The sequence below is a fragment of the Cervus elaphus genome, chromosome 5, assembly GCF_910594005.1.
Source record: "Cervus elaphus chromosome 5, mCerEla1.1, whole genome shotgun sequence".
In the NCBI taxonomy this organism is placed as follows: Eukaryota; Metazoa; Chordata; class Mammalia; order Artiodactyla; family Cervidae; genus Cervus; species Cervus elaphus.
The window spans coordinates 124,076,292-124,092,262 of record NC_057819.1 but is presented as its reverse complement, the minus strand read 5'-3'; the positions used below and the strand labels follow the sequence as shown (position 1 = coordinate 124,092,262).

The following is a 15,971-nucleotide window of genomic DNA, read 5'->3' as shown; positions in this document are numbered from 1 at the left end:
ATCCCCTGGAGAAAGGAATGGCTACCCACTCCAGTATTTTTGGAATTCTGGAGAATTCCATGGACAGAGGAGCCTGACAGGGTATATATAGTCCATGGGGTCGCAAAGAGTCAGACACAACTGAGCGACTAACATTTTCACTTTCACTTTCACTTCAGTAAGTTGCCCCCAGGTTCTAGCTGAGTGGCTGGGTAGAGAAAGACACAGCTTCCACATCCTGCCCTACCCTATCCCCAGTATAAAGAATTTCTTTTTTCTACATTCATTGATACTCAGTATCATTGTAAAATAGAGCAGAATAAGGAGGCCCTTAGGGTTGGGAGGACTGCTGTCTTCTGTGTAAGTATTAACAGACCCACATGATTGTATCCTTAGGTGCGGACTGGTATTTGGGTGTTTCTCTTCAAACTCCTCATTCTCCATTACTTAATGGACATAAATGGGAAGATGTGGTTTCGGAACCCCTGCCACTTATATATCATTGAAATCCTAGAAAGGAATTCGACATTGCCACGAAGGCCTTCGAAGCTGGTGTGTATCAGGGTACTCTCATGCTGCTGTCGGGGCAGGGGCTTTTATTCATGTTTGTGACTCCCCACTTTTGCCTTAGCAGAGTAACTGAGTGCAGTGTTAGTAAAGAAGAATCTTTAAGCTTATTTTTAAATAATGCATGGAATATGGAATACAAAGATTCTTTTATTAATGAATAGTACCTTAGATTTGTCCTCTTTGGGGTAAGTGCTGTGTGTTTGGGTTAAATGCCAGTGGTGATTGGAATGCAGGAACTTCACTCGCTAGGAGAAGCACCATCTTTCTTAATGACAGCCAACATGGGAAAGAGAATTCCGTTATATCAATTTCTTAACTGAAGGGAGTTTTATGCTCGTATGCACAGACAAACACGCGTGTATGTGCTTGATGGAGAGATTTAGTTCCAAGAGGCTGAGTAGAAAAGGGCTTTGTTATTTACAGTGCAGCTCACACCATGCCTGAATGTGCAGAAGGTAATACCTCATGCAAAGAGTTATCTACAGAAATCTCTTCATAAAAAGTGGTTTTTCATAAAGGTCCATGCAGTCTAGACCATGTTGAGGATTAAAACACAAAAGCACTTTTTGGGAAATTCAGCCATAACTCATTTCATTTGTGTCTCTCCTTTCCAGAATGCACTTGTCCCCCAGTTCAATTTTCTAGACATCTTCCCCAAAGTGACCTGCAGACCTCCCAAAGAAGTGATCAACATGGAGCTGGATCCTCAGCAGAGCTACAAAGAGCCAGGAATGGATCAGAGAGCATTCCGTAGTGAAATATTCCAGAGACCTTACCAATATTTAAGACGGTTCCATCAGAAAGAAAACCTAGACACATTCCAGTACCAAAAAGGTTCTGTTGAGGGCAGCCCTGGCGAATGCATCCAGCACCTCCTGATTTACTGCGGGGTGATAAACCCGTCCTGGTCAGAACTTCAGAACTTTGCTCGGTTCCTGAACTACCAGCTCCGAGATTGTGAGGCCTCACTCTTCTGTAATCCCACCTTTGTTGGAGACACATTGGTGGGTTTCAAAAACTTTGTGGTCACCTTCATGATTTTCATGGCCCGAGATTTCGCCACACCTACACTTCTCACATCTGACCAAAGTCCAGGAAAGTACATGCTCACTATGGATGGGGTCAAAGAAGAAGACCTCGCCCCTTTCACTCTCCGGAAGAGGTGGGAGTCGGAGCCCCACCCATATGTTTTTTTCAACAGTGACCACACATCCATGACGTTCATAGGTTTCCATTTCCATTCCAACCAGAACGGTGGTGTTGATGCCATAGACCGCTTGAGTGGGAAGGTAATCAAGAAGGATGTTATGACAGTGCAACTGTACCAGGGGCTGTTGCTTCAGAGGGTGCCCTTCAACGTTGACTTTGACCAGCTGCCCAGACATGAGAAACTTGAAAAACTGTGCCTGGCATTGGGTATCCAGTGGGCCAGTGACCCTGATGAAACATATGAGCTTACAACAGATAACATGCTTAAGATCCTTGCCATTGAGATGCGTTTCCGGTGTGGCATCCCCGTCATCATCATGGGAGAAACCGGCTGTGGGAAAACCAGACTCATTAAATTCCTTAGTGACCTGCGGCGTCAGGGTGCTGATGCTGAAACCATGAAGTTGGTCAAGGTCCACGGAGGAACAACTGCCGACATGATCTACTCCAAGGTCAGGGAGGCTGAAGAGCTGGCCCACATCAATAAGGCCCAGTATCAGTTGGACACCATCTTGTTCTTTGATGAAGCCAACACCACGGAGGCCATAAGTTGCATCAAAGAGGTCCTGTGCGACCACACAGTGGGTGGCCAGCCCCTGGCTAAGGATTCTGGCTTGCATATCATTGCAGCCTGCAACCCTTACCGGAAGCACACCCAGGAGATGATCTGCCGTCTGGAGTCAGCCGGATTGGGGTACAGGGTTAGTGCAGAAGAGACGGCCGAGAGGCTTGGCTCCATCCCCCTGAGGCAGCTGGTGTACCGTGTCCACGCTCTGCCGCCGAGCCTGATCCCCCTGGTGTGGGACTTTGGACAATTGAATGACTCTGCAGAAAAACTCTACATCCATCAGATTGTCCAGAGACTGGTGAAGTCCATCGTGATGGTGCAGAGTGAGACTCATGTAATCACGGAAGTGCTTTCTGCCTCTCAGGGTTTCATGAGGAAAAGACAAAATGAGTGCAGCTTTGTCAGCCTCAGGGATGTAGAACGCTGTGTGAAAGTTTTCAAATGGTTTTACGACCACAGTGAGATGCTCTTGTCTAAGTTGGATTCCTTTCTCTCTGAGCCTGGGGTCATCCAAAATGACTTTGAGAGAGATCCTGTCCTCTGGTCCCTGGTTCTGGCCGTCGGGGTCTGTTACCACGCCTCTTTAGAGGAGAAGGAATCTTATCGGAGAGCTATTTGCAGGTTCTTTCCAGCACCATATAATGACAGCAGGGTTATCCTGGATGAGATAACGCAAACCCAGGATCTTTTTCTGCATGGTGTGTCTCTGAGGAAAACAATCGCCAGGAACTTGGCTTTGAAGGAGAACGTCTTCATGATGGTTATCTGCATCGAGCTCAAGATTCCTCTTTTCCTGGTGGGCAAGCCCGGCAGCTCCAAATCTCTCGCCAAGACCATCGTGGCAGATGCCATGCAAGGCCAGGCTGCACACTCGGACCTCTTCCGGCACCTGAAGGAGGTCCATTTGGTGTCATTCCAGTGTAGTCCACATTCCACCCCACAGGGCATCATAGGCACCTTCAAGCAGTGTGCCCGTTTCCAGCAGGGGAAGGACCTCGAGCAGTATGTCTCCGTGGTGGTGTTAGATGAGGTTGGACTAGCAGAAGACTCACCCAAAATGCCCCTGAAGGCACTGCACCCATTGCTGGAAGATGGATGCATTGAAGATGATCCTGCCCCCCACAAAAAAGTTGGCTTCATAGGCATTTCCAACTGGGCCCTGGATCCTGCCAAGATGAACCGGGGTATATTTGTGTCACGTGGTAGCCCCAATAAAAGAGAGCTCATTGAGAGTGCCAGGGGAATTTGTGCTTCAGAGCCCCTCGTCCAAGAAAGAATCCGAGGATACTTCACATCCTTTGCCAAAGCCTACGAAACAGTGTGTAAGAGGCAGGACAAGGAATTCTTTGGGCTTCGTGATTACTACAGCCTCATCAAAATGGTCTTTGCTGCAGCCAAAGCTTCTAATAAGGAGCCTTCCCCTCGAGACATCGCACAAGCTGTCCTTCGGAACTTCAGTGGCAAAGACGACATTCGTGCCCTGGACATCTTTTCAGCCAATTTACCCGAGGCAAAGTACACAGAGGAAGTCAGCACCATGCAGCTGATCTACCAGAACTTATACGGCCATCTTCAGACGATGCATGGCAGAGAGCTGGATGACTCCGAGTCCCGCTACCTGCTTGTGCTGACCAGAAATTACGTGGCCCTGCAGATCCTCCAGCAGGCATTCTTCATTACAGACCAACCAGAGATTATTTTTGGATCCAGTTTTCCCAAAGATCAAGAGTACAACCAGATCTGCCGAAATATCAACCGAGTAAAGATCTGCATGGAAACCGGCAAGATGGTGGTGCTGCTCAACCTGCAGAACCTCTATGAGAGCCTCTACGACGCACTCAATCAATACTATGTCTACCTTGGCGGTCAGAAGTACGTGGACCTGGGTCTGGGGACCCATCGGGTCAAATGTCGAGTTCACCCAGACTTCCGCTTGATAGTCATTGAGGAGAAAGATGTCGTCTACAAACATTTTCCCATCCCCCTCATTAACCGGCTGGAGAAGCACTATCTGGACATCAACACCGTTTTGGAGAAATGGCAGAAGAATATCGTGGAAGAGCTCAAGGTGTGGGTGGAGAAGTTTATAGATGTGAAAGCAGAGCAGTTTCTAGCCAGACCCAAATACAGCCCTTCTGACGTCTTCATTGGGTACCACTCAGACACATGTGCCTCAGTAGTGCTCCAGGTCATAGAGCAGGTCGGGCACAAGGTCTTGACTGATGAACTTTACCAGAAAGTCTCTGCGCAGGCCAAGTCAGTGCTGCTGGATTGTGCCACCCCTGATGCTGTGGTGCGGCTGAATGCTTCCTCACTCGGCCAGTTCACTGCACAGTCCCTGTCGGAAGAATACTATTACAGGCAGCAGCATAACTCCTTTGCAGACTTCCTCCGGGCTCACCTTTGCACGATGGATTCAGAACGCCATGCCATCTTCACAGAGGTTATTATCTTTCTGTATTTTACCCTTTTCCTCTTTCACCTCTGGGTCCTTGACTTCCTAGCATAAAGAATTCAAGATGCTTTGCAAATCAGTGTATCGGAACCGTAAATGAACGTGTGGAGACTTTTGGTTCCTCTGCGTGGTAAGGGCAAGGAGACCTACATATCTTGACGGTTAGTGTTACCAGGTGTTGAGTGCCCATTTTTGGCAGTGCTGTGTACAGTGCTCCGTTCATCCAGGGAAATACCACGTTCGAGTACTGCTCTGAGGACTGCGGATATAAAGATGAGTTGGCATAGGGCTTGTCCTTGGTCAGCATACAGTGTAAGGTTGAAAGACACTCATGAATGGGTACTGTTGATATCCTATGATAGTGTTATCCATAGAGGTGAAGAGGAGCAACACAGGTCAGGATGAGCTCACGAACTCATCTTTAAGAGGTGACCATCAAGCTGATTGTAAAGTATGGTTTGGAAGGTATTATAAGCAGAGGGTCCTACTTGAGCAAGGATGTCAAGGTTTAAAAAACCCAGTCTTTGCAGGAAACCAGGAGTTAATTACTGATGAAGCCTAAAGCTCAAGGCCCTAAGTTCTGAGAGATGGGAGTGAGATATAGCCAGACAGACTTCATGGAGGGTCTTTTCAGTGGCACCAAGGAGCTTTGCTTTCTTGTGTAAGGGGAGTGATGGAGAAATGTGTGTGGAAATGTGTCCCACTACCTGAGAGAGGAAGAGGGAAAAAGTCTGATAAAAGACTCACAGATAAGATACACCAGTAGTGAGGCTGCAGTACCAGTTCAGTCAAAGGATGGATGGGTGGAATTGAGACATAGTAAGGATTCATATTGGCAGAGATAAAGATTGATTTTGTACAGGGGCTCTGGGAGATGGAGGAGGCTAAGGATGACTCCATGGTTTCTTCCTTGGTTGACCAGAAGTTTGGTTAATCACATCTCTGTTGTTGTTCAGTCAGCAAGTTGTGTCTGCCTTTGTGACCCCATGGACTAAAGCATGCCAGGCTTCCCTGTCTCTCACCATCTCCTGGAGTTTGCCCAACTTTGTGTCCATTGCATCGGTGATGCCATCCAACCATCTCATCCTCTGCTGTCCCCTTCTGCTTCTGCCTTCAATCTTTCTCAGCATCAGGGTCTTTTCCAGTGAATCTGCTGTTCGCATCAGATGGCCAACGTATTGGTGCTTCAGCTTCAGCATCAGTCCTTCCAATTAGTATTCAGGGTTGATTTCCTTTAAAATTGACTGATTTGATCTCCTTGCTGTCCAAGGGACTCTCAGAGTCTTCTCTAGGCACCACAGTTTGAAAACATCAATTCTAAAGCACTCTGCCTTCTTTATGGTCCCGCTCTCACAACCATACGTGACTACTGGAAAGACCATAGTTTTAATTATACAGACCTTTGTTGGCAAAGTGATGTCTTTGCTTTTTAATACACTGTCTAGGTTTGTCATAGCTTTCCTGCCAATGATAAACTGGTTATGAGCAACAAGTCTGGTGGAGGCAATGATGAATTCCATTTGGGATGGGCTTTGATGTTCCTGTAACATCTAGGTAGTCTGTCATCAATTGGAGATAGGAATAGGAAGCTCAGTGATAAGGCCAGCCTGGAGATAATGATTCAGGGCCTAGCAGCGTGCCCTTAAAGAGTGTACTGGCTGCACTGTGTGGTGTGATCCAGTAGCAGGGAAGATTTGGTTAACAGCTGTGGGGAAGATAGCCGGCTCCACGGAAAGTTTGAAGTAAGATTGCAAAGGACAAATGGTATTTGTTCTGAGTGCTAAGGTATCATCACAAGCAGGGTTCAAAGCAAGAAAAGATGTTGGAATCTAGGAAGAAGATTCAAAGGCATCTTAGGGGCGGATGAGTCTTCTCTCCAATACCTTTGATCCTGTAGGTTCTGTTTGCCTCAGCACCACCTCATGTTAGAAAACTCCTCTGGGTTTGGATTCCCAGTTGGGTCTGTGTACCAACTGCACAATGATGAGCCCATAGAAGCTATTTGCTGAGCATCCTCATGTTTCTAGGATCTAAATCTAGGAGACAACGCTTTCTTGCATTCCACTGAATGATTTTAATTTCCTGCCTTTGTAGATCACTACATTCTCCAGGCTGCTAACCAGTCATGACTGTGAACTTTTAGAATCAGAAGTAAAGAACTGGACTGTGAAACTCAGCGTCTTGTCACTGCAACAGTTTGACACCGAGTACTCTTTCCTCAAGGAAGTTCGGTGAGGATCCCTGCCCTCCCCTCCCTCTCTTCTCCCTCCTTAGGATCAACCACTTTGTATTTCATATGTGTGACTATTAACCACTGGTGTTCTCTAACCAGCTTTCCTTAGTGAACCTTGAGAACATGTGACTCAGAAAAGGATGCGTTTTACTTTTCCAAGTGTCCTGATCTCTGTTGTCCTCTCTGAAAACATCTTTTCTGACTCAAGCATCGTTATGTCTCATTAGGAGGCATCTATTGGTGCTTTTTTCTCTCTCCACTGGAATGTCTACTCACCTTTCAGAGGAAAATCCCACTTGAATAGTTTTCCTATATAGCCCTTATGGTTCCCATCACTCTGGAGAATATTATCACCAACTTTTAGGACAGAAAACTCACTTGGATAATTTCCTTTTTCTTTCAGAAACTGCTTAGCTCACACAGCCAGGTGTAAAATTCTGGTTATTCAAACAGATTTTGAAGATGGAAGTCACAGTGCTCAGCTCATCGCCTCAGCAAAGTATGTCTTTTTTCTTTTTCTCAGAAACTACATAGTTAGTTCAGTCGCTCAGTCGTGTCAGACTCTTTGCGACCCCATGAATCGCAGCTCGCCAGGCCTCCCTGTCCATGACAAACTCCCAGAGTTTACTCAAACTCATGTCCATCGAGTTTGTGATGCCATCCAGCCATCTCATCCTCTGTCGTCCCCTTCTCCTCCTGCCCCTAATCCGTCCCAGCATCAGGGTCTTTTCCAATGAGTCAACTCTTCGCATGAGGTGGCCAAAGTATTGGAGTTTCAGCTTCAACATCAGTCCTTCCAATGAATACCCAGGACTGATCTGCTTTAGGATGGACTGGTTGGATCTCCTTGCAGTCCAAGGGACTCTCAAAAGAGTCTTCTCCAACACCACAGTTCAAAAGCATCAATTCTTCGGTGCTCAGCTTTCTTCACAGTCCAAGTCTCACATCCATACATGACCACTGGAAAAACCATAGCCTTGACTAGATGAACCTTTGTTGGCAAAGTAATGTCTCTGCTTTTTAATATGCTGTCTAGGTTGGTCATAATTTTCCTTCCAAGGAGTAAGCATCTTTTAAGTTCATGGCGGCAATCACCATCTGCAGTGATTTTGGAGCCTCCCAAAAAATAAATTCTGACACTGTTTCCACTGTCTCCCCATCTATTTGCCATGAATTGATGGGGCCAGATGTCATGTGCTGTTTAGGTTGGTCATAACTTTCCTTCCTAGGAGTAAGCATCTTTTAATTTCATGGCTGCAATCACCATCTGCAGTGATTTTGGAGCCCAGAAAAATAAAGTCAGCCATTGTTTCCACTGTTTCCCCATCATTTCCATGAAGTGATGGGACTGGATGCCATGATCTTAGTTTTCTGAATGTTGAACTTTAAGCCAACTTTTTCACTCTCCTCTTTCACTTTCATCAAGAGATTTTTAGTTCCTCTTAACCTTCTGCCATAAGGGTGGTGTCATCTGCATATCTGAGGTTATTGATATTTCTCCTGGCAATCTTGATTCCAGTTTGTGCTTCCTCCAGCCCAGCGTTTCTCATGATGTACTCTGCATATAAGTTAAATAAGCAGGGTGATAATATACAGCCTTGACACACTCCTTTTCCTATTTGGAACCAGTCTGTTGTTCCATGTCCATAGGATACCCCAAATTTATTCAGGCGCTCCTAAAGAATTTTTTCTTTAAAAATTGTATAGTATCAGAATAAACATAGAAATAAAAATTATTCTCCATTTTCATTCCCCTAAATATGGACTAGAGAAGCAAAGAGAGAAAAAGCTCTTCAGTTCAGTTCAGTTCAGTTCAGTTCACTCACTCAGTCATGTCCGACTCTTTGCGACCCCATGAATTGCAGCACGCCAGGCCTCCCTGACCATCACCAACTCCCAGAGTTTACTCAAACCCGTGTCGATCGAGTTGGTGATGCCATCCAACCATCTCATCCTCTATCGTCCCCTTGTCCTCCTGCCCCCAATCCCTCCCAGCATCAAGGTCTTTTCCAATGAGTCAACTCTTCACATGAGGTGGCCAAAGTACTGGAGTTTCAGCATCAGTCCTTCCAATGGACACCCAGGACTGATCTCCTTTAGGATAGACTGGTTGGATCTCCTTGCAGTCCCGAAAAGGCTCTTAAGAACGGAAAAATAGCCATATGCAAGAAGTATAAATAACAGAATGTTAGCAGGATATAAGAGAGTATCCTTGAAACATATTTTAGCTGACATGATTTGGTCATTATTCATTTTATTTTATTTTTTTTCCCTTTATTTATTTATTTATTTTTTCAGTGGGTTTTGTCATACATTGATATGAATCAGCCATAGATTTACACGTATTCCCCAACCCGATCCCCCCTCCCACCTCCCTCTCCACCCGATTCCTCTGGGTCTTCCCAGTGCACCAGGCCCGAGCACTTGTCTCATGCATCCCACCTGGGCTGGTGATCTGTTTCACCATAGATAATATACATGCTGTTCTTTCAAAACATCCCACCCTCACCTTCTCCCACAGAGTTCAAAAGTCTGTTCTGTACTTCTGTGTCTCGTTTTCTGTTTTGCGTATAGGGTTGTCGTTACCATCTTTCTAAATTCCATATATATGTGTTAGTATGCTGTAATGTTCTTTATCTTTCTGGCTTACTTCACTCTGTATAATGGGCTCCAGTTTCATCCATCTCATTAGAACTGGTTCAAATGAATTCTTTTTAACGGCTGAGTAATGTTCCATGGTGTATATGTACCACAGCTTCCTTATCCATTCATCTGCTGATGGGCATCTAGGTTGCTTCCATGTCCTGGCTATTATAAACAGTGCTGCGATGAACATTGGGGTGCACGTGTCTCTTTCAGATCTGGTTTCCTCAGTGTGTATGCCCAGAAGTGGGATTGCTGGGTCATATGGCAGTTCTAGTTCCAGTTTTTTAAGAAATCTCCACACTGTTTTCCATAGCGGCTGTACTAGTTTGCATTCCCACTAACAGTGTAAGAGGGTTCCCTTTTCTCCACACCCTCTCCAGCATTTATTGCTTGTAGACTTTTGGATAGCAGTCATCCTGACTGGCGTGTAATGGTACCTCATTGTGGTTTTGATTTGCATTTCTCTGATAATGAGTGATGTTGAGCATCTTTTCATGTGTTTGTTAGCCATCTGTATGTCTTCTTTGGAGAAATGTCTGTTTAGTTCTTTGGCCCATTTTTTGATTGGGTCATTTATTTTTCTGGAATTGAGCTTCAAGTGTTGCTTGTATATTTTTGAGATTAATCCTTTGTCTGTTTCTTCATTTGCTATTATTTTCTCCCAATCTGAGGGCTGTCTTTTCACCTTACTTATAGTTTCCTTTGTTGTGCAAAAGCTTTTAAGTTTCATTAGGTCCCATTTGTTTAGTTTTGCTTTTATTTCCAATATTCTGGGAGGTGGGTCATAGAGGATCTTGCTGTGGTTTATGTCGGAGAGTGTTTTGCCTATGTTCTCCTCTAGGAGTTTTATAGTTTCTGGTCTTACATTTAGATCTTTAATCCATTTTGAGTTTATTTTTGTGTATGGTGTTAGAAAGTGTTCTAGTTTCATTCTTTTACAAGTGGTTGACCAGCTTTCCCAGCACCACTTGTTAAAGAGGTTGTCTTTTTTCCATTGTATATCCTTGCCTCCTTTGTCAAAGATAAGGTGTCCATAAGTTCGTGGATTTATCTCTGGGCTTTCTATTCTGTTCCATTGATCTATATTTCTGTCTTTGTGCCAGTACCATACTGTCTTGATGACTGTGGCTTTGTAGTAGAGTCTGAAGTCAGGCAGGTTGATTCCTCCAGTTCCATTCTTCTTTCTCAAGATTACTTTGGCTATTCGAGGTTTTTTGTATTTCCATACAAATTGTGAAATTATTTGTTCTAGTTCTGTGAAAAATACCATTGGTAGCTTGATAGGGATTGGATTGAATCTATAGATTGCTTTGGGTAGAATAGCCATTTTGACAATATTGATTCTTCCAATCCATGAGCATGGTATGTTTCTCCATCTGTTTGTGTCCTCTTTGATTTCTTTCATCAGTGTTTTATAGTTTTCTATGTATAGGTCTTGTTTCTTTAGGTAGATATACTCCTAAGTATCTTATTCTTTTTGTTGCAATGGTGAATGGTATTGTTTCCTTAATTTCTCTTTCTGTTTTTTCATTGTTAGTATATAGGAATGCAAGGGATTTTTGTGTGTTAATTTTATATTCTGCAACTTTACTATATTCATTGATTAGCTCTAGTAATTTTCTGGTAGAGTCTTTAGGGTTTTCTATGTAGAGGATCATGTCATCTGCAAACAGCGAGAGTTTCACTTCTTTTCCTATCTGGATTCCTTTTACTTCTTTTTCTGCTCTGATTGCTGTGGCCAAAACTTCCAACACTATGTTGAATAGTAGTGGTGAGAGTGGGCACCCTTGTCTTGTTCCTGATTTCAGGGGAAATGCTTTCAATTTTTCACCATTGAGGGTGATACTTGCTGTGGGTTTGTCATATATAGCTTTTATTATGTTGAGGTATGTTCCTTCTATTCCTGCTTTCTGGAGAGTTTTAATCATAAATGGGTGTTGAATTTTGTCAAAGGCTTTCTCTGCATCTATTGAGATAATCATATGGTTTTTATCTTTCAATTTGTTAATGTGGTGTATTACATTGATTGATTTGTGGATATTAAAGAATCCTTGCATTCCTGGGATAAAGCCCACTTGGTCGTGGTGTATGATTTTTTTAATATGTTGTTGCATTCTGTTTGCTAGAATTTTGTTAAGGATTTTTGCATCTATGTTCATCAGTGATATTGGCCTGTAGTTTTCTTTTTTTGTGGCATCTTTGTCTGGTTTTGGAATTAGGGTGATGGTGGCCTCATAGAATGAGTTTGGAAGTTTACCTTCCTCTGCAATTTTCTGGAAGAGTTTGAGTAAGATATGTGTTAGCTCTTCTCTAAATTTTTGGTAGAATTCAGCTGTGAAGCCGTCTGGTCCTGGGCTTTTGTTTGCTGGAAGATTTTTGATTATAGTCGATTTCCTTGCTTGTGATGGGTTTGTTAAGATCTTCTATTTCTTCCTGGTTCAGTTTTGGAAGGTTATACTTTTCTAAGAATTTGTCCATTTCATCCAAGTTGTCCATTTTATTGGCATAGAGCTGCTAGTAGTAGTCTCTTATGATCCTTTGTATTTCAGTGTTGTCTGTTGTGATCTCTCCATTTTCATTTCTAATTTTGTTAATTTGGTTCTTCTCTCTTTGTTTCTTGATGAGTCTTGCTAATGGTTTGTCAATTTTGTTTATTTTTTCAAAAAACCAGCTTTTAGCTTTGTTGATTTTTGCTATGGTCTCTTTAGTTTCTTTTGCATTTATTTCTGCCCTAATTTTTAAGATTTCTTTCCTTCTGCTAACTCTGGGGTGCTTCATTTCTTCCTTCTCTAATTGCTTTAGGTGTAGAGTTAGGTTATTTATTTGGCTTTTTTCTTGTTTGTTGATGTAAGCCTGTAATGCTATGAACCTTCCCCTTAGCACTGCTTTTACAGTGTCCCATAGGTTTTGGGTTGTTGTGTTTTCATTTTCATTCATTTCTATACATATTTTGATTTCTTTTTTGATTTCTTCTATGATTTGTTGGTTATTCAGAAGCGTGTTATTTAGCCTCCCTATGTTTGAATTTTTAACAATTTTTTTCCTGTAATTGAGATCTAATCTTACTGCACTGTGGTCAGAAAAGATGACTGGAATGATTTCAATTTTTTTGAATTTTCCAAGACCAGATTTATGGCCCAGGATGTGATCTATTCTGGAGAAGGTTCCGTGTGCACTTGAGAAAAAGGTGAAGTTGATTGTTTTGGGGTGAAATGTCCTATAAATATCAATTAGGTCTAGCTGGTCCACTGTGTCATTTAAGGTTTGTGTTTCCTTGTTAATTTTCTGTTTAGTTGATCTATCCATAGTTGTGAGTGGGGTATTAAAGTCTCCCACTATTATTGTGTTACTATTAATTTCCTCTTTCATACTCGTTAGCGTTTGCCGTACATATTGTGGTGCTCCTATGTTGGGTGCATATATATTTATAATTGTTATATCTTCTTCTTGGATTAATCCTTTGATCATTATGTAGTGTCCTTCTTTGTCTCTTTTCACATCCTTTATTTGAAAGTCTATTTTATCTGATATGAGTATTGCGACTCCTGCTTTCTTTTGGTCTCCGTTTGCGTGAAATATTTTTTTCCAGCCCTTCACTTTTAGTCTGTATGTGTCTCTTGCTTTGAAGTGGGTCTCTTGTAGACAGCATATATAGGGGTCTTGTTTTTGTATCCATTCAGCCAATCTTTGTCTTTTGGTTGGGGCATTCAACCTATTTACATTTAAGGTAATTATTGATAGGTGTGGTCCCGTTGCCATTTCCTTTGTTGTTTTGGGTTCACGTTTATACAACCTTTCTGTGTTTCCTGTCTAGAGAAGATCCTTTAGCATTTGTTGAAGAGCTGGTTTGGTGGTGCTGAATTCTCTCAGTTTTTGCTTGTCTGTAAAGCTTTTGAATTCTCCTTCATATCTGAATGAGATCCTTGCTGGGTACAGTAATATAGGTTGTAGGTTATTTTCTTTCATTACTTTCAGTATGTCCTGCCATTCCCTTCTCGCCTGGAGGGTTTCTATTGATAGATCAGCTGTTATCCTTATGGGAATCCCTTTGTGTGTTATTTGTTGTTTCTCCCTTGCTGCTTTTAATATTTGTTCTTTGTGTTTGATCTTTGTTAATTTGATTAATATGTGTCTTGGGGTGTTTTGCCTTGGGTTTATCCTGTTTGGGACTCTCTGGGTTTCTTGGACTTGGGTGGCTATTTCCTTCCCCATTTTAGGGAAGTTTTCAGCTATTATCTCCTCGAGTATTTTCTCATGGCCTTTCTTTTTGTCTTCTTCTTCTGGGACTCCTATGATTCGAATGTTGGGGCGTTTCACATTGTCCCAGAGGTCCCTGAGGTTGTCCTCATTTCTTTGATCCTTTTTTCTTTTTTCCTCTCTGCTTCATTTATTTCCACCATTTTATCTTCTACCTCACTTATCCTATCTTCTGTCTCCATTATTCTACTGTTGGTTCCCTCCAGAGTGTTTTTGATCTCATTCATTGCATTATTCATTTTTAATTGACTTTTTTATTTCTTCTAGGTCTTTATTAAACATTTCTTGCATCTTTTCAATCTTTGTCTCCAGGCTATTTATCTGTTGCTCCATTTTGTTTTCAAGATTTTGGATCATTTTTATTATCATGATTCTAAATACTTTTTCAGGTAGATTCCCTATCTCCTCCTCTTTTGTTTGACTTGGTGGGCATTTTTCATGTTCCTTTACCTGTTGGGTATTTCTCTGCCTTTTCATCTTGTTTAGATTGCTGTGTCTGGACTGGGCTTTCTGTATTCTGGAGGTCTGTGGTTCCTTTTTATTGTGGAGGTTTTACCCAGTGGGTGGGGTTAGATGATTGGCTTGTCAAGGTTTCCTGGTTAGGGAAGTTTGCGTAGGTGTTCTGGTGCGTGGAACTTGATTTCTTCTCTCTGGAGAGCAATGGAGTGCTCAGTAATGAGTTTTGAGATGGGTCTATGTGTTAGGTGTCACCTTGGGCAGCCTGTATGTTGACGTTTAGGGCTATGTTCCTGCGTTGCTGGTGAATTTGCATGGTGTGTCTTGCTCTAAAACTTATTGGCTCTTGGGTGGTGGTTGGTTTCAGTGTAGGTATGGAGGCTTTTGGACGGTCACTTATTACTTACAGTTCCATGTAGTCAGGAGTTTTCTGGTGTTCTCTGGTTTTGGGCTTAAGTCTCCTGCCTCTGGATTTTGGTTTTATTCTTCCTGTAGTCTCAGGACTTCTCCAACTATACAGCACTGATAATAAAACTTCTAGGTTAATGGTGAAAAGATTCTCCCCCGTTAGGGACGCCCAGAGAGGTACACAGAGTTACATGAAGAAGAGGAGAGGGAGGAGGGAGATAGTGATGAGCAGGAGGAGAGAAAGGGGGACTCAAGAGGAGAGAGACAGATCTATGCAGTTGTCTGTTCCCAGAGTGTTCTCTGTAGCCCAGACACCCACCAAGATTCACAGAATTGGATTGGGAAGAGAAGGGGAAAGGAGGAAATAGAGGTGTTCTGAGGTAGAAAACAGAGAGTCAAGATTGGGAGAGAATAATCAACACACTCCTGAATAAAAATGGGAACTGAATATTGGATTCTTAAATGTTCACAATTTATATCATATACTGAAAAACAAAAATTAAAAATCTAGAGTGGAGGTTAGACTCTTAAAAATACTATATTAAAAACAAAAACCAAAACACACACAAAAAATTTAAAAAATATATATGAAGTTCAGTTTAAAAATAGGGCTTCTCTTTTTTTTTTTTTTTTTTTGGTAAGGTTATAGTGTATTGAAAATGAAAATTAAGGAGTAGTAGAGGAGTACTAGAGGACTTTAAAAGAAATAAGAGAAAAAGAAAAATAGAAAATAGAAGAGAAAAAGGAGAAAAAAAAAGAATTTTCCCTAATTAAAAAAATCATAAAAATCTATGAAAATGAAAGTTAAGGAGTAATGGGGGAGTAATAGGGAATTTTAAAGGAAAATAAAAGAGAAAAAATAAAAAAGAAAAGATTTAAAAAAAAATTTTTTTTTCTTACTTAAAAAAAAAAAGTAAAAATATATCTAGGAATTTCTCTGGAGCTGTTGCAGTCAGTGTGGGTTCAGCTCAGTTTCAGATATCTCCTCGTTCCAGCTTACACTTCTCGATATCTACAGGCCCCTTCCGGTGTAATCGGTGTTTTCTACAGGGATTTTAATCTGTTGCACCGGTCCCTTCTGAAGCGGTTCCCTTTGTTTATTTGGCTTCTGTTTGCCGGTCTCTTCAGAGCCTCATTTCCGCCCTGACACAGGCGGGCGGAGGTGGACTCTTATTCAGGTAGCTAGTTCT

General features: G+C 42.3%; 1 protein-coding gene across 5 annotated transcripts in view; it reads left to right on the top strand.

Annotated features, from left to right (window-relative positions):
* The window catches only part of LOC122695419 (E3 ubiquitin-protein ligase RNF213-like), a 121,537-nt gene that overhangs the window by 60,716 nt on the left and 44,850 nt on the right, over positions 1-15,971 (top strand). For all 5 annotated transcript variants that reach the window (XM_043905273.1, XM_043905274.1, XM_043905272.1 and 2 more), the window contains 4 exons: positions 376-531; positions 1,164-4,769; positions 6,876-7,012; positions 7,418-7,513. In XM_043905273.1, coding sequence (XP_043761208.1) covers positions 376-531; positions 1,164-4,769; positions 6,876-7,012; positions 7,418-7,513 — 3,995 coding nt within the window. The remainder of the gene's footprint in view (positions 1-375; positions 532-1,163; positions 4,770-6,875; positions 7,013-7,417; positions 7,514-15,971) is intronic.